The sequence below is a fragment of the Folsomia candida genome, unplaced genomic scaffold (genome assembly GCF_002217175.1).
Source record: "Folsomia candida strain VU population unplaced genomic scaffold, ASM221717v1 Fcan01_Sc009, whole genome shotgun sequence".
NCBI classification, from domain to species: Eukaryota; Metazoa; Arthropoda; class Collembola; order Entomobryomorpha; family Isotomidae; genus Folsomia; species Folsomia candida.
The window spans coordinates 3,471,836-3,495,006 of NW_019091201.1; the positions used below are offsets into that span (position 1 = coordinate 3,471,836).

Sequence of the window (23,171 nt, forward strand, 5' to 3'; positions counted from 1 at the left end):
CTCTTGTGCATTGCTGAATTTTATCGTCAAAGTTGACGTGATTTCTAAGCAACTTCCCCCAGGCCCTTAAACTATCATTCTCATGATTAATTTTATTACTTTTTATTATTTACTTGCAATGTGTGCATTCAGCCTGTTTGCAAGTGCATCTAGTTTTTTGCACTCTGACCGATAACGACTTATCATCATTTTTCGCATTCCGTTATTATCCACACGTCTGAACGGTAAGCCCAAATGCATTTTCAGAGTGAGACTGTCTGTAGCACTTTCCCCCCAAACCAAGCCACCACCAGAAGAGGCACAAAGAAACAGATCTCTGCTAAAGAGGAAAGTTGTTGGGCAAAAACAACACGGATTTTTAGCTGTGATTTCAATTATTTTTCTGTATGAGAGGCAAAGATAAGCACATTAGTTAAGTATTTCTCGATAAGTATCTTCTTCAAGGGGTGTGTGTGGAAGGGGGCGTAGCATGAACCAAATTAAAATGGCCACAACCACTGCTTCAACTTCTTACTCGGCAAAGGTAAATAGAAAAAAAACTTTCTAAAAACGTAAACAAATTAGGGCTAATTGATGGTAATTTTTAGATGTGTTTTGTAAGATTTTATTGATTGGTTTTATGAAGAGTTTGATATATTTGTCATTATTTTGTAGCAAGCAGCAATGGATAAGCCACAAATCATATTTGAAGAACAATGGCCAAAAATGCAGCCCTCGATTGTGAAATTGCTTCGCCAAGAACCTGTCAACAAGTCGGAATGGCATGACCTTTTCTACACCGTCCACACCGTCTGTATGTGGGACGAAAAGGCTGCTCAAAAGATCTTTAAAGGTAATTGCGGTTTAAAATTTGTGAACAAGGGAATGATTAGTTGAACAAAGTAAAAGTAAATGTGATTATTTTGCGTTTTTCAGCTTTACAGGACAACATTGCTGATTTTATTAGACAGGCACAGCAGGTATGTGGGAAATTTTATTGATTCAGTACTAAACTAATTATTTATAGATGTATTGATTTTAAATATCGGTTAATTGGTATTACTTCCAGAGAGTGTTAACGCATTCGGAAGACCAAGCCCTGCTAAAAGCGTACATTTCTGAATGGCGAAAGTTTTTCGATCAATGCAGCTACCTTCCGAAACCATTCAACAAGGTAGGTTATATAAAATCCATATATTTATTGTGAAATAGTCCTCTTAATCATCATTGGTGTCGTCGTCATCTAAACTGTCGTATTCAGAATAGTTTAATCTTAATAGTGTTGATGTTGCTGGTTTTTTCTCCTTTGTGACACGTAACCCATGCTTTACTTTTTTTATTACAGGTAGAAGATTCATTAAATGCTCTTCCGAACAATTCGGCGGTGACAAAGAAGCATAAAAGTGATGATAATGATGTTCGAAAGGTGTGTGAAGGGTCAAGCTAATTTTGTAATGATTGAACGAGAAAAGATTTTGTTGGCATGACTTTGATTTGGCAATTACAGCTCATGCTGGATAGTTGGAACAATCAGATTTTTATGAATATCAAACAACGACTGCAATCTTCAGCGATGTAAGTTTATCAGTGTAGTTTTTAAATGCAAGAATTTGTATTAAAATCGCGTATTAATCTGTATTTATAAATTTTTATTAGGAAATTGGTCCGTGCGGAGAGGAATGGAGAGGCCTTTGATTCCGGTTAATTTAAAAATTGATGAATTGATTTAGTTTAGGTTATAAGTTCATGTGAATAATTGTGAAATTTTGCTCGACAGGTCTAGTCATTGGTGTTAGAGAGTCGTATGGTAAGAAATCAGTTATTTAAATCATACATACATTCATATCATTGGCTTAATTAACTAATTAATTGTATTTTTGTTCCAACAGTAAATCTGTGTTCTTCCGAAGGTAAGTCAAGGAACCCCGTAGTTTTTTTGTGAATCTGGGTGGTGTCATGCTGTTCCACACCCAAATTTATTACTATATCAAATTCTATGAGCATTTGTATTTTGCATTGCAGAGGACAAGTTAAAAATATACAGAGAAAACTTCGAGAAGGCTTATATAGAAGCCACCGAAAGTTTTTATCAAGTGAAAGCAACTCAATATCTGCAGGAAAATGGTGTCCAAAATTATATGAAGTATGCATTTGCAAAGTTGCGAGAAGAAGATGCGAGAGCGAAAAAGTATTTAGAACCTTCGAGTAACTCGATACTAGCTGTAAGAGAATTATACTCACAAGTCTTTATAAATAATTACTTTTACAACTGATTTCATGTTTATCGATTATATAGTTAATGGATTGCTGCGTTGGCGTATTAGTGACGACGTTTAAGGATTCCATTTTGGCAGAATGTCCTGGGATGATCAAAGCAAATGAAACAGATAGTAAGAAGATCTTAAATGTGTTATTTATTAGAGTTTGTTTATTCGTATAAGTTGTATATTTTTATTAATTTGTATGCAATTTTATCCAACAGAGTTACAGTTGATGTACAAGTTGATGGATCGCGTACCTGATGGGATCAGTTCAATGCTCAAGGATCTAGAGGATCATATTATTTGTGCTGGGTTGGATGATATGAAGCAATGGGCAGAAGTTATAACACAGGTTAACGTTTTTAATATACAACGCGTCAATAAGCGTATTTTTAATGTAGTATTTCTTAATAGGACTCTGAAAAATACGTTGAAAGACTGTTAGAACTATTCAGGCGGTTTAGTAAGTTGGTGAACCAAGCGTTTTTAGATGATCCCAGATTCCTCACAGCTCGCGATAAAGCATATAAAATGGTGGTTAACGACACTAGCGTTTTCCGTCTTGAGCTCCCAACTAGTAGACAGGTAAGCTGAACTAATATCCCAATGCTGATCTGAAATTGGAAATTAATCAATTTTTGCATTACCAATTTCAGGGACCATCAGTTAAAACACTCCCAGAATCCCGTTGTCCAGAACTTTTAGCAAATTATTGTGACCTCCTGTTAAGGAAAACTCCATTGAGTAAACGTAAGTTATAGTACAGCCGTCTCAAATTATGTATATTTCGTAACTACATTATTCCCTTTATCATGTAGACCTCACGACGGACGAAATCGAAGCAAGACTAAGAGATGTTTTATTGGTCCTCAAATACGTGCAAAACAAAGATGTGTTTATGAGATATCACAAAGCACATCTTACTCGTCGTTTGATCTTGGATGGTGAGTCAAGCAATTTTCTTGATAATTAATATGATATATATGTATGCTTGCGACATGTCTAAATGTTTCTTATTTAATTCAGCTTCGGCGGACTCAGAAAAAGAAGAGAACATGGTCGAGTGGCTCAGAGAGTAAGAGTCAGAAATATGTTATTATTTACTAATGGGTCCTATGTATGACTTCACAATAACTAATAACACTCGTTTATTTTATTTAGAGTGGGAATGCCTGCAGATTATGTCAATAAGCTTGCGAGAATGTTCCAAGATGTCAAAGTGTCTGAAGATCTTAACAACCAGTTTAAAGAGCAATACAGAATTTATCGTGGTCCGATTGCAGGTAAAATCAGTAGTTACACGACGCTGTTTACATAATTCATAAAACCAACCACTTATTTGCAGACTCAATTAACATCAAAATCCTTAATGCCGGGGCATGGGCACGGTATGCTATTTCAATAACTTAATAACTTATTCGTGTTAATTATTAATTAATCGATTTATTAATTGTTTAGTGGGAGTGAAAGGATTTCAGTTTCTCTTCCGATCGAACTGGAAGATTATATTCCGGAAGTTGAAGGTATGCAGTAAGACAAGTTTAATTTCCCAGTTCTTGTTTCTTGCACTCTGCCGTTGAATAATTTAACTAATGTTTTTATTTTGCAGAATTTTATCGGAAAAAGCATAATGGACGTAAATTACAATGGTATCATCACATGGCAAACGGGACGGTGAGGACCTACTATTATTACTTGAGTTTGTCTGAAATTCATGATTAAATGGTATTTTTTCCGTTCTGTAGATAACATTTTCCAATTCAGTCGGAAAGTTTGACCTTGACGTTACAACTTTTCAAACCGCCGTGGTATTCGCTTGGAACCAAAGACCCAAAGAGAAAATCTCGTATGAGAATTTAAGACTGGGTGAGTGTAATTGTGCAAATGATTTTCAACCGAAATGGTTTTTCATAATCCTTTGTTTATTTTCACCAGCTACGGAATTACCTGATCCAGAGCTTAGAAAAACATTATGGGTACTTGAAAATTCTGAATATTTATACAATTTGTGTGCGCCCTTACCTAACTAATTTATTTATTGACTAGTCTCTCGTGGCGTTTCCCAAAGTCAAGCGACAATTACTTTTATACTCTCCAGAAGTTCAAAGCCCCAAAGATTTTACTGAAAATTCATTATTCTGGATTAATCAAGAGTTTTCCGTTGTGTAAGTAGTTCTCATTTTGCATTTACAGTTACAAAGATTAACTTACAAAGATTCATGGCATAGTTATTACTTGTTTGTCTTTAGGAAAAATGGTCGTATCCAAAAACGTGGAAAAATTTCGTTAATAGGAAGGCTCCAGCTGTCCACAGAAAGATCTCGAGAAGAAGGTATGTACATATGCCATTTGTCAATCATTTACATACATAAAATTGATGCTATGTAATAAATTTTTTACTTTACAGACAACGAAGGCATAGTTCAACTCCGAATACTTAGAGTACAAGAGGCAATTATCAAAATTCTCAAAATGGTAAGGGATATATTAAGTTGGCTACACGTATATTAATTTTTTCCCATTAAAGTCGACCAAACGCAGCCTAAGATGAATTTACATTTTATTCGTAGCTATAAATAATTAATAAAACTAAGCAATCATTCTCTCTTTTTTGCAGAGGAAAAAGATTTCCAACGCTCAACTACAGGTTGAACTTGTCGACATTCTCAAAAACATGTTCCTTCCATCGAAAAAAATGATTAAAGAGCAAATCGAGTGGCTTATCGAAAATAAGTACATGCGGAGGGACGAAGCAGACATTAATAGTTTTATTTATATGGCATAGCGAACCTAATAAGAATCAAGATTTATCACCCTTATTCGTAAATACGTTTAATTAATTAATAATTGTCAATTCCACTCGATTCACATCACCTCAAGCTAGTTATCTATTAACTTTATTGTGAGTATACAGTTTCAAATCTTTATTTTTATCTCAGGGGATGAGCTTAGTTTTCAAGTTTTGTGTAGCTCAAGTGAGCAAGGTTATTGAGGAATGTACGGAAATATTTTCTGCTGTGATCACTTCATTTACATATGAAGTAACTTCCGGTTGTAAACACATTTATTATGATGAATATTCTAATCTGTATTGTTGTTAAATTCCGAACTAAAATAAGTAAGAAATATTTAGTTTAATATGTATTATGAACGTACTCTACTCGAGAAAACCGTAAAATTAAGATCTGATTGGACGAAACTCGAAATAACTGGTAATAATTTGTAGGTGTGTGGATTAATGGACAAAGAATGTAGTAATAATAATAATTATAAGTCATTTATAACCAGAACTGACAAGGATTGTTGATCATTTGGTATTTATCCGGCCAAAAATTATGTATGTAATTTACATTTCCATTTCTTCAGCCAAATATGAATGTACTCGCGTATTATGTAATTAAGAAAGGAAAATATCTAATATCCAAAGAGTAACTGATATTACACAGAAATTTGTATTGCCTAAACAGCAAACTGTGACTTTTCTATATTATGATAGAAAAATGATTATGCAAAGAAACGCATTTTTTCCTTTGTCCAGAAAACCAGTATAATTAACCTATAGTAATATTCCCCCTACCGTAAAAAATGAATCAAAATATGGACCAAAAATCCTCTATATTTCATCACACACTTGAGCAATATAGTGATCCCAACAACAAAATAGCGTTATATTATCATTCATGCACTGATATTATTATAAATATGATGTAAATGTTGTTTGATTTGAATGAAAAAAACCAAACACATTATTAATTAATTATTAGTAAAGTGTAATAATAAAATAAACTCGACGAAAAAATAATTCTGTACTGTGTGTCAACCAATTAATTATGTTTGACAACCATGATAACACATATCATTAATAATTTTTCGATAACCCGACCCGATAATCTTTCCCACAAGCAGATAATCACGTTCTTCTCTCAAGACTCCCCTTGTCCAGCAAGTAAATTACGCAATTGTGAGAGAAAGGAAGCTTGAAAGTCCCCATTGCTCTTTGTACGACTTTGCAAATCTAAATGGGCTGACGCTGATTCCTGGCCTGGCTTCTAATCAATTCCAAATTGGTGATTGATAGTGTGTGGAGAAGCATTTTATTTAACAGAAGAGCAGTTAGTTTTAACTATATAGTTAATGATTTTGCCTTCAATTCTCTCCGCGTGGCTTCTCAATAGTTGTTGGTTGGTCGGGGATTGAGTTCGTTTGGAGGACCTTGCTTGCTTGCTACCCAATCGAAGCTAATGCGCATTAGGTAATCAAGTTTGGAATTTATTTCTCTCTTTGTTTGGAATAATTAAGTAAGGGAAATTAAGATTATGATTAGGTTGGGTTTTTTGTTCAGTTAATTGTAGGTTATTAGTTAACTAATTTGATGGAAGAAATGAATTAATAATTATTTATTTGTTTACCTTTCAGATTGTTCGTGGTGAACTTTAACATCGATAAAACTAGATTAATTTGGTGTGCCTGAGAAGAATTTGAGAAAATGCCGATGAAACAGCGTCGAATAGCAGTTTTGGGGTTCCGGAGCGTGGGCAAGAGTTCGTTAACTATTCAATTCGTTGACGGACAATTTGTCGACTCGTACGAGCCAACGATAGAAAATACGTTCAACAAGAATCTGAAGTTGAGGGGACAAGAGTACCAATTGACATTGGTTGATACAGCAGGACAGGATGAGTACGTTCACATCACTTTATTTGAATTAATTAATGTTCTGTAATTAACTTTTACCTATGTCCTTTAGGTATTCCATCTTTCCGACCCAGTACTCCATGGATATTCACGGTTATGTCCTCGTCTACTCCATCACGGATCCAAGATCGCTCGAGGTTGTCCAGATAATTTACGACAAACTGTTGGACATGACGGGAAAAGTGAATGTGCCCATCGTCCTAGTAGGAAATAAAAAAGACCTTCAAACCGAGCGAAAGATAAGCCAAGAACAAGGGAAAAAGTTGGCCGACTCGTGGAAAGCCATTTTCCTTGAAGCATCTGCCAAAAATAACGACTCAGTTACAGACATCTTTAACACTATTTTAGGCCACATTGAAAAAGCAGATTCGGGAGGAAGTAATGGGCAAAGTAGTGGGAAGGAGAGTAATTGTGTCATATCATGATTTAAGTGATTCCTCTAGGTCATTTCAATACGAGATACACAACTTGTTGAAGGGTTTACAAAGCTTGGAAAAATATAAGGTCGTTAAAAATGAAATTGTTCATTTAGATAAAAAAAAATATCAGCTTATTATTTTAAACTATTATTTTGCAAACAATATGGAACCATATTTTTAATTGTTCAGAAGTTATGAATTAGAACTAGCAGTATGAGTTTGATTTTATCCGTGTTCTTTTTTTGGTTTTGGGGTGCATCTTGGAGTACATTACGTTTCTGTAAACCTTTGTGTATGTAGTCGGTATATTATAACGAGTTTATTATTATGATTAATTAGTAAGTAGGTAGTTGGTTAAAAAACGATACGTTCATCCAATCTTGTCTTATCTAATAACCACTCCGACGGTATTCTCAACTTGAGATATTTATAACTCGTACAGTAACGTAATGTTTTTAAGATGTTGTATTTACTCATTTAATTACTTAAATGTATGAATATTTTATTACAACGGAGATAGCTTTAATAAAATTTTCCAAACTTACACAAAGCTGCATAGTGTATGATAAAAGATGAAATGAAACTAATCCCATGAAAAAAATCTAAATGAATAGAATGTATTTAGATTAATCCTACATGAAAATACATAAGAATGGCATGATTTCTGTACATATGAGTTTCGCAGATATGTAGGCATGGTTGAAGAAATATGTCCTCATTGTATGTATTGAAATAGTGATTTAATTATAATTATAAGTTACATAAATAAATTTATTTTTGATTCATAAAAATTAATTCGTCTTGCAGTTAACTGTTGGTTAACTGTTGTTTTGTATGAATCATAAATATTTAACTAGTCAGGAGTTCATGAGATGACTCATAATTTTGCATATGTATTTTGTCTCACTCCAATTCTCCTTTGGAATAAGACGATGATGCCGAATGCATTGCGATCATAGATGCGCGGACACTCAGTGTCGGACACTGGGTGTCGTCCACAGTGTCAGTGTCAAGAATTTTTTTGAGTGTCAGTGGACACAGTGTCAGTGTCACTTATTGTGGTCGAGTGTCGGTGGACACAGTGTCAGTGTCAGCCACTGTGGCCGAGTGTCTGTGGACACAGTGTCGGTGTCAGTGGACAAAGTGTCAGTGCCACTGATTGTGTCCGAGTGTCACAGGACACAGTGCCCATATATATGGGTGTCCGACACTGGGTGTCGTCCACAGTGTCAGTGTCAGCCACTGACACTGAGTGTCGGTGGACACAGTGTCAGTGTCGCTCACTGTGGTCGGGTGTCGGTGGACAAAGTGTCAGTGCCACCGATTGTGTCCGAGTGTCACAGGACACAGTGCCCATATATATGGGTGTCCGACACTGGGTGTCGTCCACAGTGTCAGTGTCAGCCACTGACACTGAGTGTCGGTGGACACAGTGTCAGTGTCGCTCACTGTGGTCGGGTGTCGGTGGACAAAGTGTCAGTGCCACCGACTTTGTCCGAGTGTCGGTGGACAAAGTGTCAGTGTCACTCACTGTGGCCGAGTGTCAGTGGACAAAGTGTCAGTGTCTCGCTCAAACGCGCATCTATGATTGCGATGGCATGACATAACTTGGCCGTAGCATTTTTATTTTACGAGGGTGGACTTTTTTAACGGGGAGAGGACACAGGTGCACAGCATACAACAACTAAATATTCAACCCTTTCTCACCACCATGCATGCCACTACACTCTTATTGTTGTGTTGTGTAAAAAGTGGTAGACTTTTCATGGACAGGTACAATCTATGCATTGCGTTACGTTATATCCATCCCATGGCGGTACAAAACTCCTATTTCATCAACACGATTAAGCCGAGCTATGTATGCATTAGATGAGTCCAGTAACCCGTTGTACATACATAGTGCTTTTTCTAACAATGCATTATTAGCGGGTGTGGTGTGCTAGTTGTATGTATAGAATTAAATTTTATTCAATTCGTAACTATAAACATAAATAAAATGCTTTCTCTGCCATAATCCTGTCTTGATTTTGGACAACATTTCGCGTTTTCGAAATTGAGGTGAGATAAGTGGTTGAGTCTTCATAAGTGTTGTATTTACCTGGAGAAAGCACAATCTAAAATTTTTTCAAAATCCTAAATGACGCTGAATTTGAACAGTTTTTCATGAAATAAATAACCAATAAACAAGGCCCCAAAAAAGGGAAATCTTAGTGAGGCTTGGTGCGACTACAACTAATAAATAAAATTAGATTGCAGAATTTTTGCATCACCGCTCTCTGTACCATTCTTTACTGGAAGTATTAAGTAATCATTAGGAATAAATGGTTCCCCTCAAACATTCTTGTAATTTCATGAGAATAAGAATTAAAAGGATATCCAGATTATAGGATTATCCAGAAAATATTTAAATTAAATATTTGCAACTTTTGTAGCATATTTGCAAGTGTTTGCATCTTAAACTTAAAGATTCGTAGTTCACAATTATTAACCCATTATATTTGTTCCCAGTTAATTTACCAAACTTCTCGTTCACTATTGCGGTGCATCGAAGTCAACGGGACGGATTTGATTTGAATTTCCACCCGCCTCCAATGTTAATCAAATTGGCACGTGATTTTGGCGCGTTGAAATTCTGTCCCGTTTACTTCGATGCGCCGCAATAGTAAAAACGTCTTCTTAAAAGCCCAATTAATTCAATAAATGTAACAATGCATGTGCATGCAAAACAAAATTTATATTGGATCCAGTAAGAACGGTACAGAGAGCGGTGATGCAAAAATTCTGCAATCTAATTTTATTTATTAGTTGTAGTCGCACCAAGCCTCACTAAGATTTCCCTTTTTTGGGGCCTTGTTTATTTAATACTTGTAATTGAGTTCTTTATATATTTAATAATAAGCACCACACATTCCTTAAAGCTAGAGTTGATTAGAAGATTTATTGTCAACAACATTAATGCGTCGCTGCAAAAATTTGAAGGTTTTCTAAATTTAATAATCTCTCGAGTTCTTAACCGATTTTGATCATCCGGTAAATTCACCAAATCAGTTTGAATGTCATTTCTAAATTTCATAAGAATAATCGGTGCAAAATGTCATCAAAATCGGTTGAGAAATGACTGAGATATTGAATTATTTCTGTCAGTTTTTGGGGTGGGGTCAATGCACACAATATGTAATTTTTGTTGCCAGGTATAAAGTCACTAAAAAATTGCAATTTTTTAGATTTCAAATTTGAATAACTTTCTGAGTTCCTAACGGATTTGGATAATAATGGACTTAAAATAACCGGAATGACTTTGTCTACAATGTTTTCAATAAGAGAACATGTTTGGATGGCCCATTAATGAACTATGAAAAGAAATGTTCAGTATGGGGCAAATTTTCGCGTATTTTTGCCAATAACTCTCTCAAAAAACAAAAATTCCAAAAGGCGACTCGCACATCGTTTTGAAATTATCTAACAATGATCGGTGCAAAATTTCATCCAAATCGGTTGAGAAATGACGGAGATATCGTCGGTGGTCACTTTTTTGGGGAGGGTCAAATGCATACTTAGTAATTTTTTTGTTGCTAGGTATTTGCCTCACTAAGAAAAACATCAATCCTGCGTTGATTTCGAACAACATTTCGTGATTTTCGTGAGGTGAGACAAGTGCTTGAAAGAGACTTGACAAGTGTTATACTTACCTGGAGAAATCTAAAATCTAAAATTGATTCAAAATCTAATATTGTTTCAGAAATCCTAAATGACGTTGAACTTGTACAGTTTTTCATGCAATAAATAGCTTTGTAACAACAAAAAACATCAATTTTGTTCTGATTTCGTACAACATTTCGTGATTTGAGGTGAGACAAGTGCTTAGGGCTTGAGACTTGACAAGTGTTGTATTGTACCCAAATCTAAAAATTTTGACACCCTAAATGACGTCGAACTTGAACAGTTTTTCATAAAACTTAGTTTTGTACTGTTCCAACAAAAAACCCAATTTAAAATGAAACGACGCACAAAATCTGATGCTGCTGCCGTAGTGCCGCAAAGGGAGGACGACTGTAACATAAAGTTACTCAAGATAAGTGCCTGTCTCCTAGTCGTGTTTATCTCCTTTGGCGCAGCCCAGTTCGGCTGGCAGCTGAGGGATGAGTTTGACGAGATCAAGTACAAGTATGACATGGTCACGGAGAAGAACTGCCCCTTGAAACCGAGAGAATTGCTGTATTTAAGCAAAGACCAGGATAATGATGACGTCGTCACGCATAAACCTGACATTAAGGAAATCAATATTAATCCCATTTTACCCAACAGGTAAAACATACGTGAATTTTTATTTATTGAAAAATGTCAAATTTTTAAGCACTCGTAATCTCTTACAGGACGGCGTTACTTCATTTGCACAATGTCGCCATGAGCAGGTAAGTGGCAAAAATTTGCATAAATACTAGAACTGAACATTCTGAACAATTATTGTAACTCGTATGAAAAATTGTAACTTTTTTTTACTTGTTACAGAGCTTTCTTTTGGTCATACATTCTCCAGGTACGTACATAAATCGTAAATGCCGACCCATCTCATGCTTACTTTTAGTAGTAATAATTTTTGAAATATTTTTTTTGCAATTTTGCAACGCACAATTTGTCAGTCATTTATCGTAATTTATGAACTGTGAATCTATCTGAACGTCAAATTAATATATGAAAAATATATTTTATTTTATTTCGGCGTACAAGTGTGCAAAAACTTGATTATTGATGTCCATACTTTTATTTATTTACAGTCTCGATTCATCCGACCAGCAATAAACGACACGTACGACCCAGGAATGATGTATGTCAAGTCAACTATCTAAATATTTTTATCATGAACTTTGCATATTAATAAAGCATGAATCTTTTGCAGGTACTACTTTCTCTCAACTGTTGCTGACGTCTCAGCAAATCTGAGGATAAATTCGAGTGCCATTTACTTTTCACCAAACACGTCCTTCTCTCCGAGCTATAGAGGATTTTTCAACAAGACTTTCCCCTTGTTTGCGCCAAGAACTTTCAGGTAAATGTGTGTTTTCCGGCAGTAATTTTCAAAAAGTTAATGCAGGAATGTTTTCCAGCAGTAATTTTCAAAAAGTTAATGCGAAAATGTAATCATAAATTCCATTGTTATTTTTTGTAGAATGGACGATTTCAATGATCCCATCCATTTGGAAAGGATTTCTACTTTGAATACTTTTATGGTTCGAGATTTTTATTTGCAATATTTGTCACAAATTAATATAATGAAGATTAAATGAAATATTAAAGGTACGAGATTTGGGAGCGATTCCATCCAACAGTCAAAGTTACAATTATACCACGGATTACTACAAGATCAATGATTGGTATAAAGCATGGTAAGTAAAACCTGTAACACGACTGGGTTAAATGAAATTATGACACAATTTTTTTTTACTACGAATATTATAAAAATTATCTATGCATTCACACAGGCTCCCTGATATCGTTGGAGAAAGACACGACACAAAAACCACGTACCAAGTGGAGATTAGATATGCGAATAATACGAATGAAACGTACACCTTTCATGGACCACCAGGTAATTCATATGCTGCATAAATAGTAGAAAGTCGTATTTCGAAAATTCCTCTAAAAATTTCCTGTAATTTTACATTAAAGGTGCCGATGAAACGCCTGGTCCGGTAAAATGGACGCGACCCTATTTTGATTGTGGAAGAAGTAACAAATGGGTCATTGGAGCTATTGTTCCCATCGCAGATATTTATCCTCGAAGGTAACAATTAAAAAACGTGCATCACAAAATATGTAGTTTGGTGCAAAATTAATTATTTTATATATTTTTTAAAACAATTTTCAGTACCCAATTTCGACATATTGAATACCCCACGTAAGTTTTTTAATTAAAAAAATACAGTCAATTAATTGTGTACCTCATGCAAAATGATAAATTGATAAATTTCAGGTACACTGCCGTATCCGTAATTGAAATGGATTTAGAACGGATAGATATAAATCAATGTCCCCTCGGAGAGGGGAATCCTGGTCCGAATAAGTACGCAGGGACGGCACGATGTCGAGAAGAAACTACCGAAGTAATTTTTTAAAGTTGTGCAAATAATTGAGCGTTGAACTTAATTACCATTATCTTAATTGTAGTGTGAACCTATACACGGCTACGGCATGAGAAGAGGGGGCTATCAGTGTCGGTGTAGACCGGGCTTCCGTTTGCCGTTTGTAGATCGGAGGCCATTCCTGGGCGAAATTATGGAACGAAGTTCTACCGAACAGTATCGCAGTTTCTTTAATTGCGATCCGATAGGATGTAATTAACATTTAATTAAATACATATTTTAAATGAGAATGATTAAAATATTGCATTTTTTTGCTGTACAGGGATTCAAACTCGTCCCGTGGAGTGGTTTCCTGCTCCGAATTACACGCGTGAAAAATATCTCGATATTTACCATACTTACCGAAACATGAGCTTATCCTCCGGCACGACCTATTTTGCTCCGGATGACCCACTCTTAGTAGCACAGAAGAATTTGAATGTCGTCACAATGTTGAGATTTGTTAATTCTATTACGGCCAAGAATTGTGGAAAGTACGAAAACATTAGTTTAACAAGAAAAACGTGGGGGTGACAATGACTAATTTGCGTATTTTCAGTTTCAACCCAACCGATCTCGTTTTGAATGGAGATGTCAGTTTCGGAGCTCAGGAACAATTTGAAAACGAGGCACTAATGGCTATTCGATTGGCGAACTTTTTGAGTGGATTTATGCAAATTGTAGACCCGGATGAAGTATTTCCGGGGAAAAGATTGCCGGACAAACCTTTGTCAGAAGATCAAGTTATTGGAGAGACGCTTGCCTTGGTTTTAGGGGACACTAGAATTTGGTCGGCTGGTACTTATTGGGTTAGTTTGGAACTTTTAATCGATGTCAAGGCTTAAGATTTAAATGAACAATTTGTAATGGTAGGACCGGAATAAATTTACTAATCGGACATTATTTGCTCCATTTGGGTACGTTAGTCAATTTTTGCAAAATACATACAAATTAGGTATTTAATTTATGATATCCTAAATATTTTGCAGATATAAACGTGACTTAAACACGAGAAAGTTCAAATTGGAAGATTTAGCACGATTAAATAAGACGAGTAAGTTTTTTAGACAAAATTTTCAATTATTTACACATTTATAATGCGCATAATCTTCCATTGTTATATAATTATCTAGACGAGGTGTACTTGAACAGACCGTTTTTCAAGTTCCTTAAAAATCGATGGGCTACTAATTTCGACGAGTTGGAGAAACATTACTTGAAAATTCATTTGAGAAACAATGAGACTGGAAACTTTCAGAGGAAATTCGAACAATATCCAACTTTTTATAGGTTTGTCTCAAAAATTATCAAAAATTAAATCAGAGTTAATAATGAGATTTATGTTTATTCATTTAGAGCTGCAAGCATACACCAAGTAAGCGAACTCATACGCCATATAGAAAATTTTAGAAAAATGAAAATCTAAATAAAAATTTCTTTCTCAGGGATATTGGACAGCCCCATATTTCGATTGTAACGGTCTCGTTCCGAAATGGTTGATTACTTATGCAGCACCATTCTTTGGCTGGGACAGTCTTCGAGTCAACTTGGAGTTTAAGTAATAACAATATTCAACTTTCACCGAATGTGAAAGTAGTGCAAAGAACAATAAATAATTAATTCAATGTTTCATTTTCATTACTTCAGAGGAGTAGTTGCAGTCTCAATGGATTTACTTCAACTTGACATCAACCAATGTGAGTTCATAAAACTGTTTAAAATTACCAATTTAGATAGTTTATTATATGAATTTTATGTTTCTGATTCAATTTATCCAATAAATTAGGCGATGACGAATACTGGGTTCCCAACGCGTTCAAAGGGTCACACAAGTGCGATCGGCAATCTTCATATGTAAGTGAAAAGAGTGAAATAAATTCCGTCTGAATTCCTATTTTTACAACGTTTTTGTTTCTTATTACTTTCTCTTTAGTGCGTTCCCATTCAAGGAAGAGGTTTCGACACGGGAGGCTACAAATGCGAGTGTCACCAATCATATGGTAAGTAATTTTGATAAGCAGTGGCCGCGGAAGCTGGGGGGACATTAACATTGTAGGATAGAGGAGGGAGGGGTTTGTATAAGATGGGGAGATGATGGGGACATCGAACAACCGTGGGGACATTGTCACTCTTCCGCGGCCACTGATGATAAGTCCTGGTATTTGTCATGAATTAATTATTATATTCTTTCCTCCCCTCTAGAATATCCCTTCGATGATCCTATCACTTACTATGACGGACAATTAGTGGAAGCCGAATTCTTATCAATGGTCCAGAACAATAAGACTCGGTTTGACATGTTGAAATGCAGACTGGCCGGAGCATCGAGTGCCGCAGCCAGTTCGGTCCTGATTTTGGCCACGTCCATCATACTTTTCTGGAGCTCTCTATTTATTTCCGGCAATTAATTAAGAGTATCGATCGACCTTCTTATCTTTATTTCTAGAGACGGATTTGTACTCTCTGTTTCTTTCGAGTTGCCATTTGTCAGATTAAGCATTTGTAATGATCAGTGGCCGCGGAAGGGTGGGGACAGAGGGACAATGTCCCCACGGTTGTTCGATGTCCTCATCATCTGTCCATGTTATATAAACCCGTCCCTCCCCTATCCTTTAATGTTAATGAACCCACATGTCCCCACGGCTTCCGCGGCCACTGGTACCGTTGGCATTGGTCATATTTATAGTGTACAAATATTGTGTGTCCTTGTGTTCAACTTTTCCTTTCCATGATCGCGTTGATTACTATTAACCATCATAAACTTTTGGTCCTCTTTTTATTGTGTTGAATGCACGTGGAATGGAATTTGTGGTATTTTCTGTTCCATCGATGCTTGTAATTTTGCCCATAATCTTTTTATTGTTGGCTTCGCAGTGTCATAAACCAGCCCAACTTTCTCCAGTATTTATGAGTGTGTACTTGGATTAATTGCGATGTATTTGATTTTATGACTTGATTGTTTTACGACAATTTTTGGGATGGTAATAATAAGACAGCAAATCCGTCCTTGTACTCAAGTATTTATGACACTTTACACAAAAATGGTGAATCTCTATCCGGTGAAATATATATCTCTGTAGTCAATATCTCTCTAAATACATAGCACTAATTTTTTTATGACATTTACAACTTTATAAGATTTTATATATAACTTGTTGAATTTTTATGAAAATTGTTAAATAAATAAATACAAAATAAATTGAAAAGTCAAGTTTCAAATGCACTAATGAGGATCTCATTTATTTATTAAACTCTTTTCACAATGACATAAAATCTGCACACGAGATATGTCGCAGCTTATCTTTAGTTAATTAACATTACAAAATTTAACACCTTCTTTTCTAACAAAATCTCTAAATATATGTACAAATAATTTCACCTAAGTTTTTGACTGTTTCGAAATACCCGAGTTTTTGAGAAATGTGAAAAATTCACCTATAAAACTTTGGCATAAAACCACTTTCTCCAAAAAGTTGGCAGTGAGTGGTGGATTGGTGATCGTGTAACATTCAGTGGCCACGAAAACGTGGACAATGTCCCCATCATCTCCCCATGTGTAAACCCTCCCTCCCCCATCCCACAATGTTAATGTCCCCACTACTTCCGCGGGCACTAATATCATTCCATACTTTCACCTTTTATATCTCTCATTCAAGTATTTCTTCAATCATCGGCAAGCATCGTCAAACATCCGTCGCTTTCGATTGAACATGTCCACCACCCCCACCTCCACTACCCCCACTCAATTCCGGCGTATGCACCCCAAAAGTGGTCACAGTTTCACAAAACACCCCACCTTGTCCACACCTCTCTCTCATCTCATCACCATTGTTCCTCATCATCCCGTGGGGCGGAAGGTCAGTTTGCGTGACCTCTTCCACCATCGGGGGAGGACAGCACACACTCTTATCCTTCATCCACCCCCCAAAAAGCCTCGGTCTATAATGATGATGATGAAAACCCTGACTTATCGCCGAGTCGGAGGACGTGCACGTCTCAAAACTCACATTTTTCACGGGTTCAGTCATAATCGAGTCTACGACATCGATCCCAGAGTCAAACTGAGGTCCGAGCGAGGACTGTTTCTCCAACAGACACGAAGTCAACGTGCTGCTACCCGTTTTCTGATTGTGTGACGAGGGCGGTTCGGACGCAGAACTTCTCTCTTTTTCCAGACACCTGGGACAAATCCGTCCCGTCGCACCGGGACTGGAAGCAATCGAGCTTTTATTATCATCACTCATGTAAACGGCGTCACTTCGCTGGACCCTCCGCAACTGTTTCATCCTCCATTCTTGCACGAAACCCAGGCTCATGCCGGAATTGGGGTTGGATTGTTGTGCTTGTTTATTCATCATGATATGATTCATACCAAAGCTGCTGCTCCCTTGATGATTGTCGCCGGGTTGTTGTTGCGGCAGGCCCAAGTGGTTCATTCCGGCTTTGTTGTCCTCGTAAATGATCATGTCGGAATTTTGGCTGGTGGAGTAGAGTGAGCCGCCTTCGTCGTAAATGTCGTTTGGGTAGCTGCCTTGACCACCACCGCCACTGCCACCAGCCGTCGTAACCTCTTGGACTACTGGGAGCAGGGGAAAGTGCCGAGAAAGGTAGCGCAGAGGGACGAAGTGGACGGGACCGTGGGCAGGACAGAAGATGGGGGCTTGATTACCAATGTCGGATTCGGAGTCGGAAAATCCGGACGCGGGGGAGACTATGTCGGAAGCGTTGGGGGATCTGGGGAGATAAAAATATTTATTTAGAAACAGTGTCCTTGCGGGTTTGCTACATTTCTTGCACGGGAAAGGAAGAAATGCGAGGTGCAAGAAACTGGGAAAAAGATCTGCAAACTGGGAGAAATTGCAAGCAATTGGGAGAAAGTGCAGGCAATTGGGAGAAATTGCAAGAAACTGGGAGAAAGTGCAAGAAATATGAGCCATCCATCCACGCGCCGTATTTACTATTTATAGCGGCGGGGCGTAGTTTCTTGCGCCTTGAATTTCTCCCAGGTCAAAATATTTTCCTGCAAGAAACCTCTTTCTCCCAGCTATTTCTTGCAACTAGCTATTTCCACCCGAAACACTATTTCCCAAGCTACATCATAACAAATAAAGATTCCCCTTTCTTACTCCAAATCATTCTTAAAGTAAATGGGACCCCGTGTGATTGGAGCTTCTTCTCCCATTCCAAATCCCCCCGGACGGCATTTCTTGTCCTGATCTCGTTCAGACTCTTGCGTTTTGGGTCGCTTTGGTTTAAGACAACAGCAAAAACATAGCCTCGAACAGCAACAACATCCTCCGCCACCTCCACCACCGCCTCCATTCGTGGCACTGCTTATCGTCACATTTTTATTATTTTTTCTGATATTCCCGTTCAAGTTGGAGGGTCGTCGTTCCCTCTTTCGAGACCTTCTCTTGTAACAGAGGAAGCAGAAAAATAGACACGTGGTCAAAATTCCTAACGGGATTGCCACCACGGTGAGGACGAGGGGTGTCTTGGAGCCTAATAAGATAAGTCATTTTTATGAAAAGATAACCGAGAAATGGCTAAATTTCGTACAATGTCGTTCATCCGAAGAGTCAAATTCGCCACAATTTGCAAGCCCGTCGCACACGAGGGAGGATGAAATGCAGTAATGTTTCAGGTCCGGGCAGCTCGATGCTCCTTTGTGATGTGGCGTTAAACACACTTGCGTCTCTTGGCATGCAAACCTTGAGCTTTTTGTGCAGTTATCTAAAGATAAGGGCTTATCGTTAGTTTTTCAATATTTTTAGTAGGGAAATTGTAAAGAAATTGCATTTCAATTCACCTGGAGTTAGATATTCCACGTCGGACCAGACCAATTTAAAACCAACGCGTGTCATTGTATCATTCACCGGTTTGGACGGCTCCGTCGTCGTAAACCTATTTTTTTAAAGATAATATTTCAAAATAGGATATAGGTTTTAAAAAATTAAGGAAAAAATATAAAGGACATTAGTTTTCAAAAAAGAAAATGGGGTTTCAAAAAAAGGAGATAATTTTGTCCGGACAAAAATTTCAAAAAAATGTGAATTTCAAAATATTCGAACTCCTGCGACTTACCGAACAAGGAGTCTATTCCTCTCGGATAATACGAATTTATCATCTTCTGCCTTTAATAAAAAGAATTTTTAATTGAGTCGGATGTACATTTAATAACATGTCGGAACGGAATTCAGTACCTTATAGAATCGCGTGTCCCCACAAAATTTTTTCAGTACGGCATGGTCCTCTGTGGAAAAATGGTAAGTAGATAATTTAAAATTAGACGAATTAAATACTTATTAATTAATTAATACATCTATGAAATTATTTGGATGAGAGGAATAAAACATGATTCTTCTTTCTATCCCATATCCGTACAGTCTCAAATTCCCCGCAGTAAGTAGATCAAATATTATGCATTCATGGCTTTTTATCCTAGGACCACATTTTATAGTACAACTATTCAAAAAATGTCTGCATCCCTACTGCTGGTCTACTTTCATCTTAGGAGGAGAGTACGCCAACCTGATAATGACAGATCTTGATGTCCTTTGGATATATGGTAGTACCCCCTCTGAAAGCAAAAAGTGTGAAGCGGTTTGATGCCATGGCCCAATTTACGCCCGTCACACCCCTTTGAAGGCGCGCCCGATGCCAAACTAGCTGCACTAAAAAATTCGCCAAAAATCCAATTTTGTTCGGATTTTCATAATAATTATATATTTGTGATCCCAGATAGTCCCTTTATCATATTCAGTTGCAAAATTAACTTTTCAGAAATTTTCAATATTTTCGAATATTTCCTGAAAAGGGCATGGCTTGAAAAAATTCAAAATTCCAAAAAAGTTCAGATTGATATCAGATATGATAAAGCAACTATTTGGGATCATAAATATGTAACTATTATGAAAATCCGAACAAAATTGGATATTTGGCAAATTTTTTAGTGCAGCTAGTTTGGCATCGGGCACGCCTTCAAAGGGGTGTGACGGGCGTAAATTGGGCCATGGCATCAAACCGCTTCACACTTTTTACTTTCAGAAGGGGTACTACCATATATCCAAAGGACATCAAGATCTGTCATTATCAGGTTGGCGTACTCTCCTCCTTAGTCAAAAGACCGAGAGGCGATTTGCTCAGTTGTTTTTTTTGTATTTTTAAAGTCAGTGGGGTTGCAGAACCTCTGACAAAAATGGGATTTATTGTTGCGACATAGATTCTTTAATATATCTACGAAAACCAAATTTTTCCGACCAGTTTTGAGTAAATATGGGTCACTCTGATGACGTAAAACATTTCTAGAACTTCATGCTATTCATATTCGTAAGTCTGGGATGCACTTTCACCTTCAATTTGATTTCCTAACATCCGACCTTTATACATAAATAATATTGTGCATGCTATAAAAATAGGAGTATCACTCGCAGCGAGCAAACTTTTAGTAGGAACAAAAACTTTTCATAGAAGAACACTTTACTTCTTAAAATATGTACATTCATTTCTAACTTGAGCATTCTGTGTAATCGTGATTTCATACATTTATCAAGATTTTCCACTGTATCAAATAGCAACGCTTTGTATGGAAATCTCCAAAATTAAATTTCCAGAAGTTACAAAATCTAATGAATCAATTTTCTCTGCTTAATTTCCCATTTACTCGACAAGTCTGGAAACTCGTCGTCTCACAATTGAAATCTGTCTAGACTCATAAGGCACGCCTCCAATTCATAAATAAATACTTCGGACGGATTGGGGAGGAAAATGGTCAAGGTTGATCCAGACCCAGGACATCTGCCTCCCCACCACCATAAAGGTCACCATCCAACACATGACCCCAGTAAAGTAGGTCATCATCCAAAACACGACCACAGTAAATCAGGTCACCCTTCAAAACCCGACCCGAACGGTGCAGGTCACTCTCCTCTTAAAGCGAATTCCAAAGACACACTCATCCCTAAACCCAGATCAAGTAAGGATGACATCAAAAGCCAGTCAGCCCCACCAACTCCAAGAACCAAAGGGGCTCGACCCCCCAGTGAAACAGGATCTGAAGATGAAATCGACCCAGAAATCGAGGCAGAGAGAAAGGTATCACACTTTTATGATAGATAAGCGATCCATTTAATATATTTTTTTTGCATTCGCCAGGCGCAAAAACGCTTCGCCATGCTGAAACGTCGGCATCGTTGGCAGCAGAAAAAGTGCATGTTGCTCTCCTGTTTCATCGCAGGAATGGTAAATTTTGAAAATATTTTGTAAAATTTTATCCAATTTAACTGATTTCCAATCCAGCTCCTCGGCTACCTCTTGATTGGCTACTGGTTCATCCAGTTCAAAAATTTCAACGAGCCCCCCACCCCCCACGGTAAGGACTCCACCTACTCGACCGTAATCTGCTGCGTTATCCTCGTGTCCGTCGCACCGGTGGGATTTGTCATCCTGTCGTTTCGAATCAGTCACATGTTGGGCGGCATTATTGTGAGAGATAAATATTAAAATTGCAGTTTTTAAGATTTTTTGCACTGCTTTGATTTGCCTACGTTTTTAGTTCATGTTCTTTACCATCGTCGTGATATCGTTTGGCGTTAAAGGGGTGGCTCGCTCGATGTACAGCATCAAAGAAGATAAACTCTTTGAAAATATGCGGTACGAAATGAAGCAACATATCAATGTTAGGAAGCAGATTCACCATTTCTACAATCTTCTGCAAACAACTTGTGTAGGTTTTTAATTTTAAAATTCAAAATTACGAAAAAATTGATTTTGCATGAAACTGCTTTATAACATCGTGTATCAACGAAAAGACATTAAAAGACGTAACATTTTCAACGTAAACCCATAACCTTAAGTCGCAAGTTTAAAGATGAACACTGTATGTCACACCCGTCAAGGTCAAAAAGGTCAAAAATAGTTAAACTGCATATGTATATCAATTTAAACCGAAATTTAACCCCGAACTCAGTGATGGCCTCCATCTTGACCCACAAAGTCACAGAAAGGTCACCAAATGTTAAATTTGACACACATGCCACAAATGTTGAAAACACGTAGGGCTACCAATTTTTACAGATTTTCGAAATAAATTACGTGAATTTTATGTACAGGAATGCTGCGGATTACAGAACATCGATCGCATCAAGGATTGGCCAGTGATAACCCAAACTTCAGATTTTCCAGGTGGATGCTGCATCAATCATAGAAAGTACAATGTTCTCAATTCCTCACAAACCTGTGGGCGTGGTTTGGGATGGATGCACAATAAGCGCAGGTTGGTCATGTCATGCAAGTAATTCGCATTTAATTCGCAATAATTCGCAATTTCACTAATAAGTAAATGAATTTCAGAACACCGGGTGGATTTCAACTGCTCCAGTGGGATAGTCAAATGGATTTCTGGAAAATGGAGAAAGCCAACATGACCAAGAAATGGCAGACCCGGAAGGATTACAAATTAAACAGCTACAGTTCCCGATTTAACGACACTTTCATCAAAAGTTTAGTCCAAGTTTTCGTCAAGAACATAATTGCCGAGCTTCGAGTCAATACACCTGGCGTCACTTCCGACGGATTTTACAACAATACGGCCATGGAGCTGAGACAGCCCCAAGTCTTTACCGAGCTACAGATTAAGTTTGACCTCTTCGTGGAGGAAATGTTCTACTTGGAGAACAAGGAGGGAGCCCCACCCGTTC

General features: G+C 37.2%; 4 protein-coding genes across 8 annotated transcripts in view; 3 read left to right on the top strand and 1 right to left on the bottom strand.

Moving 5' to 3' along the window:
• The first annotated feature begins 250 nt into the window (after positions 1–250).
• On the top strand, positions 251–5,997 carry LOC110854322 (cullin-5). Its single transcript, XM_022102750.2, has 26 exons — positions 251–523; positions 655–832; positions 916–959; positions 1,049–1,153; positions 1,325–1,405; positions 1,487–1,554; positions 1,636–1,679; positions 1,757–1,786; positions 1,869–1,889; positions 2,002–2,201; positions 2,276–2,369; positions 2,462–2,592; positions 2,655–2,825; positions 2,897–2,990; positions 3,059–3,184; positions 3,267–3,315; positions 3,402–3,523; positions 3,586–3,628; positions 3,699–3,763; positions 3,850–3,914; positions 3,986–4,106; positions 4,176–4,216; positions 4,287–4,405; positions 4,490–4,572; positions 4,648–4,715; positions 4,858–5,997. Exons 1-26 carry the CDS (start codon positions 470–472, stop codon positions 5,023–5,025), a joined length of 2,385 nt encoding a protein of 794 aa, XP_021958442.1. The 5' UTR covers positions 251–469; the 3' UTR covers positions 5,026–5,997.
• Positions 5,998–6,212: 215 nt separating this feature from the next.
• On the top strand, positions 6,213–8,149 carry LOC110854323 (GTP-binding protein Rheb). 2 transcript variants are annotated; one of them, XM_022102752.2, is made up of 3 exons: positions 6,213–6,538; positions 6,657–6,920; positions 6,988–8,149. In XM_022102752.2, the coding sequence occupies exons 2-3, from the start codon at positions 6,727–6,729 to the stop codon at positions 7,358–7,360; spliced, it is 567 nt and encodes a 188-aa protein (XP_021958444.1). In that variant the 5' UTR covers positions 6,213–6,538; positions 6,657–6,726; the 3' UTR covers positions 7,361–8,149. The 2 variants fall into 2 exon arrangements, with proteins under 2 accessions (XP_021958444.1, XP_021958443.1); XM_022102751.2 differs by having other exon boundaries at positions 6,214–6,492.
• Positions 8,150–9,212: 1,063 nt separating this feature from the next.
• Positions 9,213–16,696, top strand: LOC110854325. 4 transcript variants are annotated; one of them, XM_035855114.1, is made up of 25 exons: positions 9,213–9,412; positions 10,579–10,999; positions 11,094–11,659; positions 11,728–11,766; positions 11,864–11,891; positions 12,130–12,179; positions 12,252–12,401; positions 12,522–12,582; positions 12,650–12,738; positions 12,835–12,941; positions 13,022–13,136; positions 13,221–13,250; positions 13,326–13,455; positions 13,520–13,685; positions 13,757–13,967; positions 14,033–14,282; positions 14,347–14,390; positions 14,463–14,527; positions 14,607–14,763; positions 14,830–14,848; positions 14,919–15,031; positions 15,121–15,170; positions 15,260–15,327; positions 15,407–15,473; positions 15,676–16,696. In XM_035855114.1, exons 3-25 carry the CDS (start codon positions 11,349–11,351, stop codon positions 15,879–15,881), a joined length of 2,526 nt encoding a protein of 841 aa, XP_035711007.1. In that variant the 5' UTR covers positions 9,213–9,412; positions 10,579–10,999; positions 11,094–11,348; the 3' UTR covers positions 15,882–16,696. The 4 variants fall into 4 exon arrangements, with proteins under 4 accessions (XP_035711007.1, XP_021958447.1, XP_035711008.1 ...); XM_022102755.2 differs by having other exon boundaries at positions 10,931–10,999; XM_035855115.1 differs by lacking the exon at positions 9,213–9,412 and adding an exon at positions 9,632–10,333.
• Positions 16,690–23,171, bottom strand: part of LOC118436638 — a 40,811-nt gene continuing 34,329 nt past the window's right edge. The window contains exons 10-15 of the mRNA XM_035855117.1: positions 19,677–19,726; positions 19,558–19,607; positions 19,283–19,377; positions 19,033–19,206; positions 18,600–18,975; positions 16,690–18,207 (exon numbers count right to left, since the gene is read on the bottom strand). Of these exons, the coding sequence (XP_035711010.1) occupies positions 17,157–18,207; positions 18,600–18,975; positions 19,033–19,206; positions 19,283–19,377; positions 19,558–19,607; positions 19,677–19,726 (1,796 nt within the window). The 3' untranslated portion in view covers positions 16,690–17,156. The remainder of the gene's footprint in view (positions 18,208–18,599; positions 18,976–19,032; positions 19,207–19,282; positions 19,378–19,557; positions 19,608–19,676; positions 19,727–23,171) is intronic.